Here is a 24381-nt window from a genome sequence, read left to right on the forward strand (position 1 = left end):
TTAATATTCTTGAATTCTCATAAGTTTTGCGTGGCTCTGTTACTTGTCTCATTGTTTTGAGCTCCCCTCTCTGATGTTATATTGTTTTAATGACAAAACTCCATCAACCTTTATCTTTATGAATAGAATTCTATGGATGGTAGAATTCTATGGATGGTATTTTATTTATTAACCTGGCCCATCTCAGTTCCAAAAAGAATTTGACGTGGCTTACCAAAAAATACCCACAATTCAGCATGGGTTTGTTTTTTGTTGTTTTGTCTTTTTAGGGCTGCACCAGTGGGATGTGGAAGTTCCCAGGCTAGGGGTCGAATTGGAGCTATTGCTGCCAGCCTACTCTAGAGCTACAGCAATGCCAGATCCGAGCCACATCTGCAACCTGCACCACAGCTCACAGCAACACCAGATCCTTAACCCACTGAGCGAGACCAGGGATCAACCCTCAACCTCCTGGTTCCTAGTCAGATTTGTTTCTGCTGCGCCAGGATGGAAACTCGTGCTTTTTTGTTTTTTTTTTTGTAAAGATAAAGAAATGATGTCCAGTGGAAAATAAAGGTAAGGATGGTAAAAGGATTCCTGCCAGGAGTGGATTGGAATGCTGATATGCACACTGCCCTATTTGCTTGTTAATGTAGCCTGAAGATTTGGTTTTTAAGTTCCCTTAAAGCCAAAGTTCCCATAGCAAAGAGAGAAGCAGTCAACTGACTGTCTCCTGGAGTCAAACAAACAACTTTTGAGAGGGGCAAATATGCCTAGCTGTGAGATCCCAGAGAAATTTCTCCCATGGGTATTTATGATGGGGACTCAGGCATTCTGGAAACTCAGTATCCTTCAATTTTAGAAAATTTTCTTAAAGAATTTTATTATCTAGGGAGTTCCCGTTGTGGTGCAGCAGAAATGAATCCGACTAGGAACTATGAGGTTGCAGGTTTGATCCCTGGCCTTGCTCAGTGGGTTTAGGATCCAGCATTGCCAAGAGTTGTGGTGTAGGTCGCAGACATGGCTCGGATCCTGAGTTGCTGTGGCTGTGCATAGGCCGGCAGCTACAGCTCCAATTAGACCCCTAGCCTGGGAACCTCCATATGCCATGGCCCTAAAAAGACAAAAAGACATAGCAATAATAATAATAATTTTATTATCTCATCCTCAGGTCCCTCTCTTTTTTCTTTCTAGAATTTCTATTATATAGGTTTTGGACCTCCAGAACGGGTTATCAGTCCTTCCTGTTTTCTATCTCATTAGCATTTTGTTCTATTTTCTGAGAGATCCTCAAATTTATAATCCAGTCTTTCTGTTGCATTTCTGAATAAATAAGCAATAAAAGAGTATTGATTATGAGGTGGAGGTTGGAGTAGGTGTCTCAGAATATTCTTGTCATTGAATCTGGCTCTTTAGTTCATGGTTGAAAAAGTGTCTCTTACCTCTGAGAACATTTGTGATTGTTCTCTCAGCATAGGTTCTTCTTCCAAGTTCAGTTCAGCAAATATGGGTTGAGGCAGACTCTCTTCTCTGTGCTCGGTATAGGTCCGTCCAGGAAATAGTCAAAAGATACTTGCCATTGGGAAGATGACATTTGATAGGGAAGAGGATAGAGACAGACACAATCTAAAAAAATTAGTAAACTATGTATGATGTGAGAAAGCGGTAAATGCTATGGAAAGGGGGTAAGGATAGGGTGCCAGTGTAATTTTAAATAGGTGATCAGGAGTTCCTGTTGTGGCTCAGTGGTTAACAAATCCAACTAGGAACCATGAGGTTGCAGGTTCGATCCCTGGCCTTGCTCAGTGGGTTAAGGATCCAGTGTTGCCGTGAGCTGTGGTGTGGGTCGCAGACGCAGCTTGGATCCTGCATCGCTGTGGCTGAGGTGTAGGCCGGCGGCGACAGCTCCGATTCGACCCCTAGCCTGGGAACCTCCATATGCCGTGGGAGCGGCCCTAGAAAAGACAAAACAAAAAAAAGAAGGTGATCAGTATGGGCCTCAATGAGAAGGTGGTGTTTGAGCAAAGACTTGAAGGGGGTAATGAAGTTAAGCCATGTGGGTATCTGGGAGAAGAGCATTTTTGGTAGAGAGGATAGCCTAAGCCCACCTTCTAAGGTGGGAGGCTGTCTGGCATGTTTGAGAAATAGGAACAGCAAGGAGGTCAGTGTGAGAGAGAGATAGGAGATGAGGTCAGAGAAGTGGCATGGGCCAGGTCACCTTCTGGGATCTTCTAGGACTGTGTTATCCAATATGGTAGCCAGATCTGGCCCATCACCTGTTTTGGTAGGTAAACTTTTATTGGAACACAGTTCCGCATTCATTTCCTTATCGGTTGTGGCTATTCTTACACCACAAAGAAAGAGTCGAGTGGTTGCCATAGAGACCATCTGGCCTTCAAAGCCTAAAATACTGAGTCTTTGACCATTCTCAGGAAAAGCTTTTTAATCCCCACTCTAAGGTCCATATAGACTTTCAAGTTCTAGATCCATAAATCGTGAAGGGTATTTATTCATGGTTTGTGCCTATTTGTATAACTTGTTGATTTTAAGAACAATTTAGAGATGGGAAATAAATAAATAAAACTTGCCTCCTTTAAGAATTTTGATGAGAGTTCCTTGGTGGTTCAGCAGGTTAAGGATCTGGCATTGTCACTGCTGTGGTGTGAGTTTGATCCCTGGCCCCAGAACTTCCGCATGTGACAGGTACAGCCAAAACAAAAGTAAAACACAATTTACTAATTAAAAAAAAAAAAAAAGTTTGACAGTTCTTTACAATTTGAGGAAGATTTAAAGATAAGGACAATTGGGGAATTCTCTTCCTGGCTCAGTGATAGCAAACCCGACCAGTATCCATGAGGACATGGGTTTGATCCCTGACCTCGTTCAGTGGGTTGGGGATCTGGCGTTGCCATGAGCTATGGTGTAGGTCACAGACTCGGCTTGGATCTGGCATTCCTGTGGCTGTGGTGGAGGCCAGCAGCTGCAGCTCTGATTCGACCCCTAGGCTGGGAACTTCCATGTGCCATGGGTACAGCCCTAAAAAGATTAAAAAAAAATAAAGTATTAAAAAAACACAAAGATGTGGACAATTGAGTTATAGCAGGTTATTGAGGTGAAGGTAGGTGCCCGTGTCCCGCTTTCTGCACACCCTTGGCTGACAATTTAATTTTTGTCCTCATCCATCTATCAGTGAGACACCTGATAAAGAACAATGGGGAAGACAGACGTGGTCCTGCTTTCACAGAACATACAGCTCTGCGAGAAGTATGGTTAGGAAGGCAATGACTGTCTAGTCTGGTTAAAAATCTGTGGTAGAGGAAGTACAGGGTGCTGGAAAGTACATGGATGGAGCAGCTAATGCAGAAGTGGGCAGATGGAGGCCAGGGACTTGGGAGCACAAGCAGGACCACAGGAAAGCTCCTTGTGCTGGATGGAGCCTGGCTCATGAGAAGGAGGAGGGAGGGGAGCAGGGCCAAGACTGGTTCTCGAAGGGCTGTAGGAGCCATATTAAGGATTTAAGACTTTTTTTTTTTTTTTTTTTTTTTTTGAGAGAGAGCCAGGGAGCCATTAATGGATTTTAAATCAGAATCTGATGTGACTGCATTTGTATTTTACACATGATCACTGTAGTGGCTGTGAAGACACTGCCTTGCAGTAAATGTGGGTATAGGGAGACTGAATATGAGCCTATTAAATTTTTCTCTGTGATACTTAATTGATTAAGAACTCAGCTAATGGAGTTCCCATCGTGGCTCAGCGAAAATGCATCTGACTATTATCCACGAAGATGCAGGTTCGATCCCTGGCCTCGCTCAGTGCTTTAAGGATCTGGCGTTGCTGTGAGCTGTGGTGGGGGTTGCAGACATGGCTTGGATCCTTTGTTGCTGCGGCTGTGGTGTAGGCCAGCAGCTGCAGCTCCAATTCGAACTTTAGCTTGGGAACTTCCATATATATGCCTTGGGTGCAGCCCTAAAAAGACCAAAAAAAAAAACCCAAAAAACAAAACAACAAAAGTGTAGGTAGGCTTTTACCTGTTCAGGAAAATACAGTATAAAATCCAAGGTGGGGAAGTTTCCACTGCAGCTTGGCAGGTTAGGGATCCGATGTTGTCTCTGTGAGAATGTGGGTTTGATCCCTGGCCTCTCTCAGTGGGTTAAAGATCTGGTGTTGCTGTGGCTCTGGTGTAGGCCAGCAGCGGCAGCTCCAGTTTGACCCCTAGCTTGGAAACCTCCATAGGCCACTGGTGTGGCCATAAAAAGAAAAAAAAAAAAAATCCAAGGTGGGGAAATGGTGCTCTATATCCGGCAAACATATTTAGCATTTGTAGGATTAAGTTTCACTTCAGTTCATTTCTGAGATTCAGCAGCATTGGAAGGAAGTATTTGTCAAACTTTGATAATCTGAAGAGTTGGTCCAGGAAGGGTAGAAGTACTTGGTGTGTACAGGTGTTGTTTTTTTTTTTTTTAAACTGTAGATCTGTATTTTCTACATGCCGTATCTCGTCTTTTATCTCCCCACAGTTCTTCTTGCAGCAGGAGAATGTGGGAGCATTGGGAAAGAGGATGGTTCAAACCCCTTCTTAGTTTATATTGGCAGTAAAATATAGGGCCTAGGAATAGTCACAACCAGTTACTGTTTTCTTGAAATGGTTTTCTCATAGTTATGTGGTGACATTGGACAGTTTTCTTTTCTTTTTTTTTTTTTTGTCTTTTTGCTATTTCTTTGGGCCGCTCCCACGGCATATGGAGGTTCCCAGGCTAGGGGTCGAATCGGAGCTGTAGCCGGACAATTTTCTTGCCTGTATACTTCTTGGTTTGCTAAACCCAAAAGACAAAGGTTCTTTTTTTGTTCTCATAGTTCTCTTTTGTCTTTTGTGTCTTTGTGATTATTTTGGTTTTGTTACATAGTTATGTTCACTTTTTACCTTTTAGATCAGAGTAATGTCATTTTGTGTTAGATGATTGGGGTCATTTTTTATATATATGTATCAAGTTTTCAAAATTTTTTGTTTTTTAGGGCCACAGCTGCAACAATATGAAAGTTCCCAGGCTAGGGATCAAGTCCGAGTGGCAGCTGCTGGCCTACGCCACAGCCACAGCAACACCACATCCGAGCTGCGTCTGTGACCCACACCACAGCTCTTGGCAACACCAGATCCTTGACCCACCGAGTGAGGCCAGGCATCGAACCCTCATCCTCATGGATACTAGTCGGATTTGTTTCCTCTGAGCCACAGTGTGAATTCCATATTTTATTTTTTGGCTGCATCCATAGCATGCAGAGGTTCTGTGGCCAGGAATTGAATTCATGCCACAGCAGTGACAGTGCTGGATCCTTAACCCTCAGGGCCACCAGGGACTTCCAAAATTTTGTTATATTTTAAAACTTCTTTGGTGTTTGCAACATTTTAAAACTTCTTTGGTGTTTGCAACATATACAGATACTTGCTATAGAAAAAAATACATGTATATTTATCTACTCTCCTATTAATGGATATTTTAGGTGTCTGTTTTTTGTTATATAGGTAAGAGTGGAATAACACATTTACACATAAAACCCATATGAGGAGTTCCATCATGGCGCAGTGGAAACAAATCCGACTAGGAACCATGAGGTTGCGAGTTCAACCCCTGGCCTTGCTCAGTGGGTTAAGGAGCCGGCGCTGCCATGAGCTGTGGTGTAGGCCGGCAGCTGCAGCTCCGATTCGACCCCTAGCCTGGGAACCTCCAGATGCCGCAGGTGCGGTGCTCAAAAGACAAAAAAAAAAAAAAAAAAAAAAACCCATACGACTATTTCACATTCTTTTCTCAGGGAAGATTGAGCACTGGATACAGTTTTAAAAGTTTATTGCTGGGTCTCTACAAGCCAGTTGTGGATCTGTAACACCCAAGCTTAGCAGTATAATTAGAAACCAGGAATTCTGGGATAATGAATAAAATGGATCCCACCAAATGGATTCGTTTGACTACCCTGGCCAGGTAGAAGGCACTTGAGAGCTCTTTGAGGATTTGTCACCTTTCTGTCTTAGTAGACTGTCCAGAGACATGAACCCATTATGCACCAGTAACTCTCCCTCGTGATTATTCCCTCTCAGGGGTCGGAGGAGAAGACAGTCGTGTACGTGGTTGGGAAGGCGGGCCGCCAGCACTGGCAGCACGTGTACACCGCAGTGACCAGGGGCCGCTGCCGAGTGTATGTCATTGCGGAAGAGTCTCAGCTTCGCAGCGCGATCCTGAGAAAGAGTGTTCCCAGAAAAACTCGCTTAAAACATTTTTTGCAAAACAAGCTCTCCATGAGCTGTGCATCTCCAGAAGCGTTTCCATCCCCTTCAAAGAGCCCTGGAGACGGCCGGAGACCCCGCACACAGCGGTCAGCATCCCCCCTCCCTACAGTCCCAGCCGACACGGTGACAAATGACGTCCCTGGAAACGAGGCCGCTGCGGCTGGTGACATGCTGTTTACCGTTGCCAAAGGAGGGGACTTGGATTCATCCGACGAAGTGGATACAACTGAGGATCCATCACAACTGAGAGGGTCCAAAAGAACGTGCTGCATGAACGACGATGAAAGTCCAAACAAAATTCTCATGGTAGGACTGCTGTTCAGGTTTTCATTAAGTATCGATGGCCTCAGTGAGCTTGTAAATGACCTTGTGTTTTTTTTATCAGTGCTGCTTGGTGCTGCAAGACTCAAAAAACAAGTGTTCTCAGCCTGTCCCATGTCCTCGCTCCCGTATCCAGTTGAGTCTTAGCTTGATCTTGGCTGATGTTTCTCGCTCTGCTTGAGGCTGGCACCCTGGATATCAGTGGACAGATGGGAGGTTTCTGTGGACGGAGAAACTTCTCAGGCTTCCTGCACTGTCCTTCCTCATCTTCCTCATCATCCCCCGATCCCTTTCCAGGGCATAATCCCACTTTTATCCCTGCAGCTCCAGTGAAGCAGCTGGGCCTAGTCATCATCATGTCAACTTTAGAGGCACTTTCTGAAGGCTCATTCTGGACTTTCCCCCTGACAGTTAAGCTGTTTAATAGCAGTTGCTGTTTCACTCCTTTGCTTTCAGTGTTCCCTTATCTAAGACTCCGCTACTTCTCTGGCTCATCCGCCTTCATGTCTTTTTTTTTTTTTTTTTTTTTTGCTTTCTCTAGGGCTGCTCCTGCAGCATATGGAGGTTCCCAGGAGAGGGGTCTAATCAGAGCTGTAGCCACCAGCCTACACCAAAGCCACAACAACGCAGGATCTGAGCCACATCCGTGACCTACACCACAGCTCACGGCAACGCCAGATCCTTAACCCACTGAGCAAGACCAGGGATGGAACCTTCAACCTCATGGTTTCTAGTCGGATTCGTTAACCACTGCGCCACGACGGGAACTCTCGCCTTCATTTCTTCACTCCTTTTCTTCCCCTCCTCTGACTGGAGACATCTCCCAGGGCTCAGTTCTCTTTTCCTCTGAGAACTGAGTCCATTCCCTGTTTTAGTGAAGCAAATCACCTCTGTACTGGTGATTTATTCTACCAATAGTTTTCAAGTGTCTGCTCCATTCTGGGCATTGGGAATGCAGAGATAACTGACAGTCCCCACTCTGGCACGGGTGGCCTGTGGTGGAGATAGACAGGCTACGTCAGTAACTTCATGGTGCCCTGAATGCTCTTAACGCTGAAGAGGAGGTGATGACCCACTCCCCACCCCCATGGGCGTATTTGTTCCGAGAGCTTGGCTTTGTGGAACCACAGCCCCAACGTCTTATTTGCTTTTCTGATTTTTCCATTTCAAACGCCGTTCTCCCAGTTCCACAAGCTTAAAATCTTGGAGTCACTTGAGATTCACCTCGCTTTCACCCCTTACCTCCGATGAGTTGCTGGGTTTATTGCACGATGTCTCTCTCAGGGATTTCTTCCATCCCATTTAGTCTGCGCTAGTTTAGATCCTGACCTTCTTGGATGATTGCTGACCTGGCTGCCTTCCCCTCTCTTGTTCCCATTCTGCTAACACATTGTTACTACGTTTACCCTCCGCTTAAGTGCTCAGCTCCTTTCTTTGTCTAGAGGCCTTCAGTGGCTCCCTTGTGCCTTCAGCACAAACTCCAGACCATCTAGTGTGACCTCTGAGACCTTCACCATTCAATTCCATCTTCCCCAGCTTTAGTCAGTCTAGCTTCATCATTTATTGTGTTGAACCAAACTTACTCTCATCTCCTTTTTGGTTTTGGTTGTGCAACTTAGCTCAGATGCCTCCATCTCTCTACCTCCCTTCTTTCACCATTAAAAAAAAAAAAAGGAGATCCGGAGATCCCGTCATGGCTCAGTGGTTAGCGAATCTGACTAGGAACCATGAGGTTGCGGGTTTGATCCCTGCCCTTGCTCAGTGGGTTAACGATTCGGCATTGCCGTGAGCTGTGGTGTAGGTCGCAGACGTGGCTTGGATCCCGCATCGCTGTGTTTCTGGTGTAGGCCGGTGGCTGCAGCTCCGATTAGACCCCTAGCTTGGGAACCTCCATATGCCACGGGAGCGGCCCAGGAAATAGCAAAAAAAGACAAAAATAAATAAATAAATAAATAAATAAATAAATAAATAAAAGACAAGACAAGGAGATCCTCTGCTACTCACCAATCTAAATGTTGGAGGGAGGTAAACAGACAGGTCCCTGGCTTCATGGACATTGCTTTGTACAGTGGGTCATAGGCAGTCGATACTAGAGAAAATAAAAATTTTATTAGATCTTATTAGATCAAGAAAGATGCAGTAAAGAAAATAAAGGTAACAAGGTAGGGAATGATCAGTAGGGGATGGGTGGGGCAGGCAGGTGGGGCTACTTTTGTCCTGGTGCTCTGGTAAGTCCTCGCCAGGGAGGTGATATGTGCGCTGAGCACTGAATGATGCAAAGGAGCCAGCCAGGTGAGGCTCTGGGGGAGAGCATCCCAGACAGAGGGTGTAGAAGATGCAGAGCCTGAAAAGGGAATGACCTTATTGGAAGAGGAAGGGAGACTCGTGTGCCTAGTGAATGTGAAAGAGCCTGTAGGTGATGCTATTAGATAGGCAGGGCCCTGGGAGGGGGCTGCAAATTTATTCTACTTGCAGCAGGAATGCATTGGAGGGCTTTGAGCAAAGATGTGATATCATCTAATATAGGCTTAAAAACCATCCATCTTACTGTTGTGGAGAATGATCTGTGGAAAGGAAGGGGGGAGCAAGAGGCCCAATCTGTGTTGTCCCAGGGAGAGCAGTGAAAGAGCAGAGAGGCTGATGAGAAGTGGTTGGATTCTTTTTTTTTTTTTTTTTTCTTTTTTTTTTTGCCTTTTAGGGTCACATATGGAGGTTCCCAGGCCAGGGGTTGAATCAGAGCTACAGCCGCCGGACTACACCACAGCCACAGCAATGGGGGATCTGAGCTGCATCTGCAACTTGCACCACAGCTCATGGCAATGCCAGATCCTTAACCCACTGAGCGAGGCCAGGGATGGAACCTGCATCCTCATGGATGCTAGTCGGGTTCGTTAAAGAAGTGGTTGGATTCTTGACACCTCTTGGAGATGGAGTGTCTACGTGACTTGCTGATGCGATGAGAGGATAAAACAAAAAGTAGCCCAGGATGACTCCAAGATGTCTGGCTGCAGCAACGTGGTGAATTGTGGTGCCTTTCCTTGAGGTGGAAAAAACGTGAGAGGAACTAGGTTTGGGGGGAGAGTTCTCTTTTGGCATGTTGTATTTATCAATTAGAGGTGTATGTGGGCTTGTTGAGAAAGTCAGTGGTTGGTAGAAGAGTGTAGAGCCTCAGGGTAGGTTAGAATGTCCAATTAGGAGTCCTTAGCATGTAGAGGTAATGAAAAGATTATGTGAGTTAATTTCAGGAGACACCCCAGATAAGGAGGGGGCCTCAAGACAGAGTTCTGAGGGGGGACTCGTGACTTGGAGGGGATTGGCACAGGAGGAGGAACGGGCCAAGGAGACTGAAAAAAAGTATGAGAGAGAGATGGAAGGCTAGGGTGGTGAGGAGGAGACAAAAGGCTTCGTAGAGTAGACTGTTAGAGGCCAGGAGGTGAGAGAGCAGAAGAAGCAGTGGAGGCAAGAGTTCTTGAAGAAGGTTGCTATGGAAAGAAGCGGAGAGAGAGGGTTGCCTATAAATGGAGAACTTGTGATCAAGGAAGGATTTATTGATTTTTTGGATGGGTACATTAAAGCATCCTAGGGTATCGGTCCTGAACTGCAAAGTCACCTTCAATTTCAATTCACCGCACCTTAAAAATGCCTCGAGTGCTCTTCATCGCCATCAGAAGCACACACGATCTCTTTGGAAGAGCCTTTGTCTGTTTCCCACCTCTCACAGTTGTCCTCAGCTCAGCCGCTCCTTTGCACGCCATGCTCCATCCACACTGTTGCATATTTGTAGTTGCCTACAAATTGGAAAATGTAGACATGCATGATTCAGAGAGGGGGATGATTGTAGGAATGGCATTCCAAAGAGGGTGAGATGGGGGAAATCGAGAGCATACATTTGAGGGATTTCCCTTAGATAGGACTGGGAAATGGGGGAATCCATCTTCCACTGAGCCTAGAAGAGAACAGCTGCAGTTGTGTTTAATAGAGGGAAGGTGAATTACTTCTCAGCTGATTGCCCCCTCTCGTCCTTTCTCTTTTCCTGCTAGAATCCAGTTAGTTTCTGTTTGTTCCTGAAGTGGGAGGGCAGCACACCTTGCCTCTGTACGGCGCTTGCAGCAGCTGTTTGACGCTGTACATGAAGCTTCTTGAGGACTAGTTTATCACACAATTGTTGATCGCATGTAAATAGTTCAAAAATACGTAGTCTTTTTGTTGTTGTTGTTGTTGTTGTTGTCGTTGCTATTTCTTGGGCCGCTCCCTCGGCATATGGAGGTTCCCAGGCTAGGGGTCGAATCGGAGCTGTAGCCACCGGCCTACGCCAGAGCCACAGCAACGCGGGATCCGAGCCGCGTCTGCAACCTACACCACAGCTCATGGCAACGCCGGATCGTTAACCCACTGAGCAAGGGCAGGGACCGAACCCGCAACGTCATGGTTCCTAGTCGGATTCGTTAACCACTGCGCCACGACGGGAACTCCTTTTTTGTCTTTTTTTTTTTTTTTTTTTTTTTTTAAATACGTAGTGATTAAAGTATGAGTCCAGAGTATGGCTGTGAAGCCTTAAAAAATCCCCCAAACCCCTCCAATGTGGTGTTCTTTCATGTTCATGCTCAAAAGTCATCCTCATTCTTGCTGTGCCCCATTGCTTTAAGAATTCCTTTGAGAAGCGCTTTTAGAGGCAGCAAAAGATCCTTTTGAAGGCTTATAAGGGAAGCAAACTTCTCTTGAGACCTATTTTGGTTTTCAGAAATAATCTAGGCGTTCCCTTGTTGCTGAGTGGATTGAGGATCTGGTATTGTCAATGCTGTGGCATGGGTTCGATCCCGCCCAGGAATGTCCGTGTGCTGTGGGCACAGCCAAAAATCCAAAGTTATTTGTTTCCTAGTTTTATGAGTTAGATGATCCAAGTTGGTAATAACGCTTTTGTATAAAAAGGGTGGGATTATAAATTATCCACAGCTGTATTCCTGATGCAAGTTTAAGACTTGCTTTATGGGCCAGCAGCAGACTTGCTAAGGATGAGTCTTTAAAAGGCTTTTGAGGTGGTAATAAGGCTAAGCGGGGGCTGCCATGGGAGCCCAGCGGAGAAAGCGCTAGTGTGCAACCTGCCTTTACCAGGCTGAATTCTAAAGGGAGAATACTTCTATTATGACCCCTCGGGGGTGTAAGACCTTAAAAAGTTCCAACAAAGGGCACTATTAGGCATATTAGGCAACTACGAATATGGAACAGTGTGGATGGAGCATGGCCTGCAAATGAGAGGCTGAGTTGAGGACACTGTGAGAGTTGGGAAATAGACAAAGGCTCTTCCAAAGAGATTGCGTGTTCTTCTGATTGTGATGAAGAGCACTCGAGGCATTTTTAAGGTGCTGTGAATTGAAATTGGCGAAGGTGACCTTGCAGTTCAGTGGATTATGGTCAGGGAGACGAGGGGATGAGTTCTTAGCAAATAGATTATTTCAGCAGGTTGGGCAAAATGATTAGGCTCTGAAGTCAGACAGTAGAGATGCTGAAGGGTCGTCAGTGGACATAACGGGCAGTTATATATTGAGTCGAGTCTGAGGATGATTTCTAGGTTTCTGGCTTGGCCATCTGGGTGGTTCCGGGACCCATTAACCAGCACTGGGAGAAGAGGCCAAGGGACAAGTTTTTTGGGAAAAGTGATAAAAGTGGACATAACAGAAGAAAGTTTTTCCTTTTTTTTTTTTTTTTTTTTCTTCTTCTTCAAAGTAGTGGCATCACTGCTGCTTCTGTTTCATTCTGTATTCCAGAGCAGCTCTTTGATATGGAATTTCCATCAGCCAAATTTTTTTTTTTTTTTTTTTAAGTGTTACCTCTTGCAAAGACCATGGGATAAATCAGGCTCTTGACCTGGAGCAGAAAAGAAAGGCAGTTCCAAGGAAGAAACTTTTTCTATAAGTGTCTTTTTTTTTTTTTTTTTCTTAGCACCAACATGGGATGGGGAGATTACGGTTTATGTGCTGGTACAAAGAAAATTGGCGGCATTAATTCATCTTCAGTTTTGAACTTTCCAAAGCTTTTAAGCTGCAGTGGAGGTTAATATCACAGGAGGTCCATGAACACAAAGAGTGGTAGTCAGGGCTGCCCAGTGCTGGCTGGTAGCACTGCAGAATGGCAGCAGCATGAGCAAAGTTCTCTAACTCAAGAGGATAAGTTTTCTCACATGGTTTGCCAAAAGTATGTGACATTTATAAGAATCCCTAGAAATGAAGACACTAGAATGCGGAGCTTTAGGACTGCTAAATTAGGGACTTCCATGTTCCCTAGACTTTAGGTACATTGAGATGTGTCGTTTGTAAAAGATCAGATTCAATGACAAAGGCTGTCCACAAACCCATCCTTCACATGCACTTTGCTACACAAGAGCCAAATCAGTATTCAAATTTTACAGACACCAATGCCTGAAATACCTGAGCACCCCCTTCCTCCTAGATAACAGCGTTGCTTTTCCATTGATTAATAGCTTTGGGTTTTGAAAAAAAATATTCCCAAAGAAAATGTTGACTTGATTTTTTTCTTTTTCTTTTTCTTCTTTTTTTTTTTTTTTGTCTTTTTGTCTTTTTTAGGGCCACACCTGCAACATATGGAGGTTCCCAGGCTAGGGGTCTAATCGAAGCTGTAGCCGCCAGCCTACGCCAGAGCCAGAGCCGCCAGAGCCATGCCAGATCCAAGCCACATCTTCTACCTACACCACAGTTCACGGCAATGCTGGATCCTTAACTCACTGAGTGAGGCCAGGGATTGAAGCCAAGTCCTCATGGATACTAGTTGGATTTTTTTTTTTTTTGCTTTTTTTTTTAGGGCCGCACCCTTGGCATATGGAGGTTCCCAGGCTAGGGATCAAACCAGAGCTACAGCCGCTGGCCTACACCACAGCCACAGCCACGCAGGATCCCAGCTGTGTCTTCGACCTACACCACAGCTCACGGCAATGCCGGATCCTCAACCCACTGAGCGAGGCCAGGGATCGAACCCGCGTCCTCATGGTTCCTAGTCAGATTGGTTTCCACTGCGTCACGACAGGAACTCCCGCTAGTTGGATTCTTAACCCATTGAGCCACAGTGGGAACTCCCCCCAAGTGACCTTTTAAATAAAAATGTGTAAAATATTGCTAAAATTGATATATATAAGCAGTGATTTCTAGAATTTTTTGAAGAAAATGACATTTTTCACACACCCACAAAAAAAAGCTGGGAAGCACATCATCATATAGTCCTTGAATAAAGATAGTCCTTGTATTACTCGGTTCCCTAGAGAAACAGAACCACAGAACCAATAAGGTGTGCCTCGGTCTGTCTCTGTCTGTCTGTCTGTCTGTCTATCTATCTATCTAGTCTGTTTATCTATCTGACCTATCTCTCTGGATTTATTTTAAGGAGTTGGCTCATGCCTTTGCGAGGGCTGGTGATGAGTGCAAAAGTTGGAGTTTCCTGATGGCCTAGTGGGTTAAGGATGCAGTGCTGTCACTGCTGTGGCTCGGGTTCCATCCCTGGCCCTGGAACTTCTGCATGCTGTGGGTACCCGGCCCCCGCCCCCCCCCCCCCCCGCCCACCAAACAAACAAAATCTGCAGGTAGGCTGGCAGATAGGAGACCCAGAGAAGAGTTGATGTGGCATTTCAAGTCCCTGGAAGGCAGTCTCCTGGCAAAATTCCTTCCTGTGGGGCGGTCGGTCTTTTTCAGTTAAGGTTTTCAGTTGATTGGATGAAGCTCACCCCCTTTATGAAGGGTAATCCACTTTACTCATAGTCTACTGATTTAAATGTTAATCTCATCTAAAAAAATACCTTCATAGAAATTTCTAGAACAGTATTTGACCAAATATGGGGATATGATGGCTTAGCCAAGTTAGACACATGCAATTAACCATCACAGTCCTCTAAATTGAATAGATTTAGCATGGTGAATGATTGAGTTATGTTTATTTTTCTCTTTCCCTATAGTGGCACTTCTTCCTCATGACTGTACTGGTCTGCTGACGGGTGCTTGGGAATCACTAACAGTATCAAGTGTACATTGGGTGTACTTGCAGGGTTTCATCTTAACCACACCTATGGTCGGTGTCATGAACATGCCTCCCGGGCAGTCATACAAGGCTTTGTGCTTAGAAGGAACCCACATTGTTTCAATGTTCTCTGGTTGCCAAACTTGAAGTTCTTAATTTTTTAATTTTATTTTTTTGTCTTTTCAGGGCTGCACCTGCAGCATACGGAGGTTGCCAGGCTAGGGGTCAAATCGGAGCTGTGTCTGCGACCTACACTACAGCCCATGGCAATGCTGGATCCTTAACCCACAAAGCAAGGCCAGGGATTGAACCCGCAACCTCATGGTTACTAGTCAAGTTTGTTAACCACTGAGCCATGAAGGGAACCCCAGAAGTTCTTAAATTTTGAACAAGAGGTCCACATTTTAATAGCGCACTGGGTTGCCAAATTATGTAGTGAACCCTTCCACACCTTTAGATATGAGATGCATGTACTCATTCGGCAAAGAGTCACTTCTCCATACCAGAGTTGGGTACCAGGGTTACCACGGTGAGCAAAAGCAGACACAGTTCCACAAAGATGACAGCTGATTGCCGTGGTCTGCTCAAGACTTTCAAGGCCTGGGGGAAATGTGTGATGTCTTCTGAGAAGCGGTCAGAGGGAAGAGAAGTACACAGGGTGGACTGACTACATTTTTACCCAATTAACTTATTTTTGTTGTTCCAACAGGTGGAAGAATCTCCACAAGTATCTTCCAAGCTTCAGAATTTGAGACTAAATAGCTTAACGCCCAGGCAACTTTTCAAACCCAAAACTAATCAAGAAACTTAATTTTATTTCAGATAGCTTAAAATAATTGTCTCTTTTTTTACCGTCCAACACAAAATGAACATCATAGCTTCAGAGGATCAAGACAAAAGAGGATGTCTATTAACTGGAGTTTTAAGGCGTTTTTGTGAGCAGATGTTTTAAATTTATTTCATCAAAGAAAACCTTCATGATTTTGATGTGTGTCCTCATGAGAACTGGTAGCACTGTTCATAAGTGAAGGGAAAAAAATATATATATATATTTTTAAAACTCTGTATTTTAAAAGTTTTTAGAATAATGCCTTATTAACTTCCATCAGCATTGCGGATGATCTTTGCCAATGGGTTGAAGCAACGGTAAAGATAAACTGAGCTGCAGCTCTTAAATTATTGACATATTCTAGGACATTGTATCTTTTGCAAAGTGGTCATCTCACAAGGCTGCCACCTGCTCTGTCCCTGCTGCCTGGGCCCACTGCATCTGGTTCATTTTCCTGGAAGTTCCATCTGAGTTGGAAGCTCATCCTTTTTTGTTTTTGTTTTTATTAATTTGAGTTGTAATTGACACGTAACACTGTGTAAGTTTAAGGTGTGCATCATGTTGATTCATTACTTCTATATTGCAATATAATTACTGCTGTAGCATTACCTAGCCTGTCTATCATGTCATATAATTATCATTTCTTATGAGAGTACATAGTTTTGAAGATATTCTACATTGGAATTTTTTTTTCTTTAAGAGTAATTTATTTTTTTGAGAGTTTTACTTATTATTATTGGTAAAAGAAAAGATTAGGAAAAAATATACCTGTTATCCTCCTGCCTTAAAAACAGCCTCACTGAGATATAATTCACACCCATTTACACAGTTGAGTGGCTTTTATTAAATTCACAGAGTTGTGCAACCAATGCCACAGTTGATTTTAGAACATTTTTATTGTCCTGTAACTCTTAGCTCTAATCCCTTTATCCCCTTCATTCTTAGAGCTGCTACTCTTTGTCTCTCTTGACTTGCCTATTCCAGACATTTCATAGAAATGGAATCATACAACATATGATCCCTTGGTACTGACTTCTTTGACTTAACATGTTTTCAGACTTCATCCATGTTGTAGCATGTCACAGTGTTTCACCTCTCTTTTTTAAAAGAGTCTAAAAAATTATGTGGAGTTCCCACTGTGGTGCAGCGGAAACGAATCTGACTAGGAACCATGAGGCTGTGGGTTCAACCCTTGGTCTCGCTCAGTGGGTTAAGGATCCGGCATTGCCGTGAGCTGTGTTGTAGGTTGCAGACGCGGCTTGGATCCCTCGTTGCTGTGGCTCTGGTGTAGGCCGGCAGCTACAGCTCCTATTAGACCCCTAGTCTGGGATCCTCCATGTGCCATGGGTGCAGCCCTAAAAAAAAAAGACAAAAGACCAAAAAAAAAAGTGCAAAAAGCTAGCATTATATCTTTTATTGGATAGATGTCTTGGATAATCCATCCAAGAAGGACCACTCTGTCCAACTTGATGAGGCCTATATCCTTGGTGTACTTGTGGAGAAACTGGCAGCTTATATTGAAGTGGTATTTCCAGGTCAGAACATGCTGGTTTGAGCTGATGTGGTATGATCAGGAACCTTGGCTAAATTCTTGTAGGTGGCTCCAGTTGAGCTGCTGGTGACCCATCTTGCCTTCAGTAGTGCAGGGAGGCAAAAGGCCTCTACCTCTTTTTATTACCAAGTATTCCATTTATGGTACTTTGAATTTATCCATGCATCAGTTGATGGACATTTGGGTTGTTTCCACTTTGGGGCTGTCGTAACTAATGTTGTTATGATATCTGTGTACAAGTTTTTGTGTGGGTATATATTTTCATTCTTTTAGGCGTATACCTAGGAGTAGAATTGCTGGATCATAGGGTAACTATGTTTAACCTTTGAGGAACTGCTAGACTGTTTTCCAAATCACCTGTACCATTTTGTATTTACACCAGCAGTGTATGAGGGCTCCAGTTTCTCCATTCTGTCTAACACTTGTTATTACTAACTTTTAAAGTATGGCCATCCTAGTGGGTATGAAGTGACATATCAATATGGTTTTTCTTTACATTTCTCTTAATGCCTAATGATGTTGATCATCTTTTCATGTGCTTATTGGCCATTTGTATGTGTTCTTCAGAGAAATGTATATTCAGATCCTTAAAAAGTGGTTATTTTTTATCAAATATGTGCTCTTTATATATTCTACCTACAAATCTCTTATTAGAAACATTATTTGTAAATTTTTTTCCAACTTTATCAACTGTATTTTTACTCTTTTTATGGGGTCCTTTGAAGAACACATTTTTAATTGTGACAATGTATGTATTTTTGTTATTGTTGCTGTGCTTTTGGTGCTATATCTAAGAAACCGTTGCTTATCCAGAGTCATGAAGACACACTCATTTTCTTCCAAGAATTATACAGTTTTAGGTCTTATATTTAGCTCTTTGATTGATTTTGAGTTAATTTTTATATGGTGAGGTTGGGGCCCAACTTGATTCTTTTGCATGTGGATATCCAGTTGTTCCAGTTACATTTCTCGAAGAGATTTTTCTTTCCCCATTGAATTGTCTTGACCTCATTGTCAAAAATCCACTGATTGTTAAGTGTGAGGGTTTATTCCCGGATTCTCCATCTATTCCATTGATCCATACATCAATCCTATGCCAGCACCATGGGTCTTTGGTAGCTTTGCAGGTGTGAAATCAAGAAATGTGAGTCCTTCAGTTTATTCCTCTCAATATTTTTTGGCTATTATACATCTCTTGCATTTCCATATGAATTTTAGGATCCCACTTATCATGGTTGTTTGATCCTTTTAATATATTGTTGGAGTCAGTTTGCTGGTATTTTGTTGAGGATTTTTGCATCTATGTTCATCAGTGATATTGGCCTCTAATTTTCTCTTTTTTATGGTGTCTTTGTCTAGTTTTGGTATCAGGGTGATGGCCTCATAGAATGAATGTGGAAGTGTTCCTTCCTTTGCAAATTTTTTGGGCTATTTTAGAAGGATGGGTGTTAATTCTTCCTTAAATGTTTGGTAGACTTTACCTATGAAGCCATCTGGTCCTGGAATTTTGCTCGTTGGGAGATTTTATTGTATTGTATTATTTTATTTTATTTTTTTATTCATCTTTTTGCCATTTCTAGGGCCGCTTCTGCGGCATATGGAGGTTCCCAGGCTAGGGGTCTAATCAGAGCTGTAGCCACCGGCCTATGCCAGAGCCACAGCAATGCCAGATCTGAGCCGCGTGTCTGCGACCTACACCACAGCTCACGGCAATGCCGGATCCTTAACCCACTGAGCAAGGTCAGGGATTGATCGCAACCTCATGGTTCCTAGTCAGATTTGTTAACCACTGAGCCATGACGGGAACTCCTGTTGGGAGTTTTTAAATTATGGATTCAATTTCAGTACTGATAATTGGTCTGTTCATATTTCTCTTTCTTCCTGATTCAGCCTTGGGAGATTGTACCTTTCTAAGAATTTATCCATTTCTTTTAGGTTTCCATTTCATTGGCATATAGTTGTTCATGGATGGTCTTGTGATCCTTTGTATTTTTGTAGTGCCAGTTGTGATTTCTCCTTTTTTGTTTCTGATTTTAATTGGTTTGGGCCCTCTCCCCTTTTTCCTTCATGAGTCTAGCTAAAATTGTTTTATCTTTTCAAAGAACCAGCTTTTAGTCTCATTGAATTTTCCTATTTTTTTTAATCTCTATTTCAATTTATTTCTGCTCTGATCTTTGATTTCCTTCCCTCTACTAACTTTGGGTTTTGTTGTTCTTTCTCTATTGCTTTAGGTGTAAGATTGGGTTCTTTATTTGGAATTTTTGTTTCTTGAAGTAAACTTCACTCTTAGAACTGCTTTTGCTGCATCCTATAGCTTTTGGATTATTGTGTTTTTGTTTTCATTTGTCTCTAGGTATTTTTTTATTTCCTCTTTGATTTCTTCAGTGATCCACTAGATATTTGGTAGAATATTGTTTAGTCTCTATGTGTTTGTGGTTTTTGCAATTTTTTTCTCCTTGTAATTGATTTCTGGTCTTACAGTGTTGTGGTCAAAAAAGGTGCTTGCTTGATTTCAGTTTAATTTACCAAGGCTCATCTTGTGGCCTGGCATGTGATCTATCCTTGAGAATGTTCTACGTGCACTTGAAAGGAAGGTGTATTCTGGTGCTTTCATATGGAATGCTCTATAAACGTCCATTTGCTCTAATGTCTTTTTTTTTGGGGGGGGGTGTCTTTTTTTTTTCTAGGGCCACACCTGCAGCATATGGAGATAGGGGTCTAATCAGAGCTGTAGTTGCCAGCCTACACCAGAGCCATAGCAACGCGGGATCTGAGCCACGTCTGCAACCTACACCACAGTTCACGGCAACGCTGGATCCTTAACCCACTGAGCAGGGCCAGGGATTGAACCCACAACCTCATGGGTCCTAGTCGGATCTGTTAACCATTGAGCCACAACGGGAACTCCCATCTAATGTCTCATTTAAGACCTGTGATTCCTTATTGGTTTTTTCTGTGTAGATGATCAGTCCATTGATGTAAGTGAAGTGTTAAAAGTCCCCTACTATTTTGTTACCGTCGATTTCTCCTTTTAAGTCTTAGTATTTATCTTCTATATTGAGGTGCTGCTATGTGGGTGTATATATATTTGCAATTGTTATATCTTCTTGGATTGATGCATTGATCATTATGTGGTGGTGTCCTTTGTCTCTTGTAACAGTCTTTATTTAGTCTATTTTGCCTGAGGTAAGTATTGCTACTCTGGCTCTTTTGATTTCCATTTCCATGGAGTACCTTTTTCCATCTGCTCGCTTTCAGTCTGTATGTGTCTGTAGCTCTGAAATGAGTCTCTTGTAGGCAGGATGTAATACAGGTCTTGTTTTTGTATCCATTCAGCCAGTCTCTGTCTTTTGGATGGAGCAATTTAGTCCATTTACATTCAAGGTAATTGGCAATATGTATATTCTTACTGCCATTTCGTTAATTGTTTTGGATGTGTTTTTGTAGTCTTTTTCTCTTTTGTTCTCTTGTGATTTGATAACAATCTTTAGTGTCACGTTTGAATTCCTTTTCCTTTTTTGTGTGTATTATCTATTATAGTTTTTTTAAGTGGCTGATCTCCTAATTTCAAATGCATTTGTACTCTCCTCCCCTCACAATTACTTTGATCTATTTTTCATCTAATTGTTTTGTGTATCTCTTAACTGCTTATTGTGGCTACAGATGATTTTTCTACTTTTGTCTTTTCACCTCCCTATCAGTTTTGTGTGTGGATGATTGCCTACCTTTACTGTATGTTTGCTTTTACCATTGAACTTTTTCATTTTGTAATTTTGTTTCTAGTTGTGGCCTTTTATTTTGCACTTAGAGAAAATCCTTTAACATTTGTTGTAAAGCTGGTTCTACTCTTCCATCTTCCAAACCTTCTCTGTAGTCTTATTAATCCTAAATAATTTTTGATCCTACGAGAATATAATTGTTTTAATTTTGGATTTGTTCATTACTACAGTATAGAAATACAGTTGACTTTTATATGTTGATCTTGCAACCTTGCTAAACATTTGTAAGTTTTAATAGGTTTTTAGTGTATTCCTTAGGATTTTGTATATGCAAGATATCATCTGCAGATAGAGTTTGTTTTACTTCCTTTACAATCTAGATGCCTTTTATTTCACTTTATTGTCATACTGCCCTGGCTAGAACCTGCAGTACAGTTAAATAAAAGTGGCAAGAATGGACATCCTCCTGCCTTGTTCCTGTGAATTTTGAAAAGCCTGTAAGACAATCTGCAAACATGAAAATGTTGGGACTATAAGGTATAGTTTTTTAAGATAGCTTGATTAAAATTTTATACATTTTAATAGTTTGTAGACATTTTATAGAATACATGTAATGTTCTCTGAGGGCAGATGTGATCCTTTAGGTAAGATTAAGCTTTTTATATAAACATATCATTAGTCCTGGAAATTCTTCTGTTTTAGCACTTTCACATGTGTCACAACTGTCCTCGTTAAACTCCTAGAATGTAGACATGACCGTCAGTATTATAAGTGGGGAAACCGATTCGCAGTAAGTAAATTTCGTGCCACCAGTGAGTATCAGAACTGGAATTCAAACCCAGATCAAATTTCAAAACATATGCTCTTCCATACTGTTTTTCAAGTTTATGGCAAAAACCTTTCCTCTTTAGAAAAGTATATAACCATAACTATTGTGTAGGGCTCAATCTAGAACACTAACATATATTCAAAGCATGCACACACACAAAGTGTCTTTTTTTTTTTTTTTTTTTTTTGGCTTTTTAAAATCACTGTTTGTTTATTCCATTTGGTAGAGGGTTTTTTTTTCCATACAAATATTTGCAACAATTTTGAATTCCCCAAAACCATACATAGACGATAAATACCATGCTATTAAAGTATTAAATTTGTACAAAAATACTTTACAGTTTAATACTTGTTTGTTACAAATAAAAATACATATTTAAGTGACTCATGATCCTTTTTTTTCTTAACATGATTCTGCTTTATACTTTCTCACCCTGGCGGTTCTGAAATGTGATTGAAATAATATATTTCTTCGCACAAAAAGAAAGGTGAACTTTTTCCTTAAACAAAGGACACAGTGTTCAAATGCTTTACCTAAGCAGTTGTTTGAATTATTGACCAAAATAAAAATGTTTGGAAAATAACTGTTTCAGTATGGAGATTCTACAGTCAATATACAGATCTATTTTTTTTTTATATTCACCAAATAACAGTTATTAGTGTAACTATTCAAAATAGCTGAACAAATGAAAACAGTTGCTAACAAACATGAAAAGCAACTGTCACAATTTATTGCTTTGAGGGATGGTAATAATTGGCAATGCATTTTGTGGAAAATGTATTTACAATTTCGGTGGCATGGCTCAGAACAAAAGACAGTCCAGTGTCATTTTTAAGTACATGTGCTATACACCCCTCAATAGAACCAGTTTTCAAAACATGTCAAGCAGTATGCGTTTGAGTTGCCTATCCATAAGATAAACCTCATTTTAATAGACTCTTCATTCTCTTAAATGCTTAGTCTTGAATTTTAAAAATAACTAATTCTCAGTGTTACTAAACACCCTATTTCATTATCAGAGATTTTTTTTTTTTTAGCTATTAAAATGTGTCCTTAAAAGAAAAAAACAGGTCACAAGACATATCCTGTTTGATAATTTGTTGCATAGGGAATAGCATACATCTTAGTTAAAATCATTCCTATACTTGGGCAAAAACATTTACCACCACCTATCATGGTCTCCTACGTGCATCTTGCTGAAACATTGTAAGATAATTTTATACCTGTCCCCCTCCCATAGCAGCAGTCCCAGCAGTTCACCAAACCAGTTCTCCTAGTAGAGCCAGTTTTATGAAAAGCCTTGATGGTTAACTTCTTGCATGAATGACTTCATAGTAAGAAACTGATTTCAGAGTGAATTAAGGAAATTATCATCGAGAATATTTTCAAACAGACATTCTTTTTTAAAAAGGAATAGGAAGATGAACTTGTACAAAACTTTCTCTGATGTTAATTGTGGAGAGGGGGTGGCCTGCCTGTTTTTTGTTTGTTTTTTTCTGTACCCTTGAGCTTGGCAGGGGATTGCCTGTCATATACCTTAGTGATCGTCAACAAAGAAACCTCTTCAACTTGAAAAGGGACGTGAACATGAGCCATGAGATTTAAAAGACCCCTGTGCTTGCAGTTAATGCCACGTGATTATCTGTGCATCAAATGGCACAGAAATCTTAAAGGGATTTTTTTTTTTAGCACCATGTAGATATTGTCTTTTGTCCTGCTTTATAAAAAGCATTGCTATAATGTATTAGTGGGTTCTCGTATCTCCAAATTACCACCATGGCTAGGCTGTTGGAAAAAAGCACTGTTCTGTTCACTCCATTCTCCTCCCGGTAGAGTCTGTTCTGTGGACTTCTGTGAAGCCAGTGGATTTCTGCTAATTACCAGGTCCAGCTTGTTACCAGATTCTGCTATGAGGGGCACAACAAGGCAGCAGTCGAAGTCTCTTGTTCGGACGTGATTAACCTGAAAGGCCAAAAAGCATCATTTTCAATGATTTCAAACGTAAGGTAATTTCCAAAACCGAGAGTAATATTTCAGATGTAACAGGTTGATGAGAGTTCTGAAAGTGCTTAAACCAGCATCGTGAGCAGAGAGGTCGATCTCTGCCCCGACCACACTAGAATGTGGGTATCAGCTTCCTTACTCTCTGCTTTTAAATCGTAAGGCCCTTGTGAGCAGGGAACAGGCACACCCCCGACATCGGCATGCTGAGCAGATTGCCTTACTCATGACAGAGGTGTTCCAAGTATCGACTATCACATCCCCAATTTACAGGTGAGGAAAGTGAGGCACAACGTGGTTAAGAGATTTGCCTTTACTCAGCAGTCAGGAAGTGGTCCAGCTCGGATGTTGGTAAATGTGCCGGCAAGGATGTGATTAGGCAGCCTGGCTGATTCCAAAGCCCAGGTTCTTGACTATGATATGGAAATAGCTCTCTCAGCTGTGAGCCCACCTCCTCCTCAGCTTATATGTGTCTTCATCTTCTACCCACAGTTTTTAAAGTCATCTGCATGCTGCTTCCATTCCTTAACTTTCCATTCTCTCCACAATCTTCTCAGGTCTGGGACTGGACCCTTATATTGTATAAATGACCCCAATTGGCAGGCACAGGAATGGTGTCTCAAATTTTCATCCCCTTTGGCCTTGCTTGAGAGCCACTCCTGACACCTGCTCATCCTTAAAACTCCTTGGATCTTATGACACCACTTTGTTTTGACCCACATACCATTTTAACCACTTGCTTTCACTCCTTCCCTGCCTTCATTACCTCCTGTCCTTTTAGATTTTATTTTTCTTGGAATTCTATCTTTGGTTCTCTTCTCTTTTTCACTATACATCCATCATAGGCAA

At 42.1% G+C, this 24381-nt stretch overlaps 2 protein-coding genes and 1 pseudogene across 53 annotated transcripts in view; 1 reads left to right on the forward strand and 2 right to left on the reverse strand.

The window, feature by feature from the left end:
• HELB (DNA helicase B) overlaps nt 1–21914 on the forward strand; it is a 51582-nt gene extending 29668 nt beyond the window's left edge. For 2 of the 3 annotated variants that reach the window (XM_003126364.5, XM_013997699.3), the window contains exons 12-13: nt 6074–6568; nt 15312–21914. In XM_003126364.5, the coding sequence (XP_003126412.1) occupies nt 6074–6568; nt 15312–15413 (597 nt within the window). In that variant the 3' untranslated portion in view covers nt 15414–21914. Of the gene's footprint in view, nt 1–6073; nt 6913–8444; nt 8689–15311 lie in introns of those variants that run through there. The other variant, XR_014803507.1, reaches the window with a different exon arrangement.
• LOC146403315 (small ribosomal subunit protein uS14 pseudogene) lies at nt 16315–17058 on the reverse strand (annotated as a pseudogene).
• Nucleotides 21915–22911: 997 nt separating the features above from the next.
• GRIP1 (glutamate receptor interacting protein 1) overlaps nt 22912–24381 on the reverse strand; it is a 766103-nt gene continuing 764633 nt past the window's right edge. For all 50 annotated transcript variants that reach the window (XM_084956272.1, XM_021092918.2, XM_084956287.1 and 47 more), the window contains one exon: nt 22912–23493. In XM_084956272.1, coding sequence (XP_084812398.1) covers nt 23266–23493 — 228 coding nt within the window. In that variant the 3' untranslated portion in view covers nt 22912–23265. The remainder of the gene's footprint in view (nt 23494–24381) is intronic.

Source organism: Sus scrofa, chromosome 5, assembly GCF_054392235.1.
Source record: "Sus scrofa isolate SSC_HxYL_T2T_F1_AM1 chromosome 5, Sscrofa_HxYL_maternal_Yorkshire_Landrace_v2.0, whole genome shotgun sequence".
In the NCBI taxonomy this organism is placed as follows: domain Eukaryota; kingdom Metazoa; phylum Chordata; class Mammalia; order Artiodactyla; family Suidae; genus Sus; species Sus scrofa.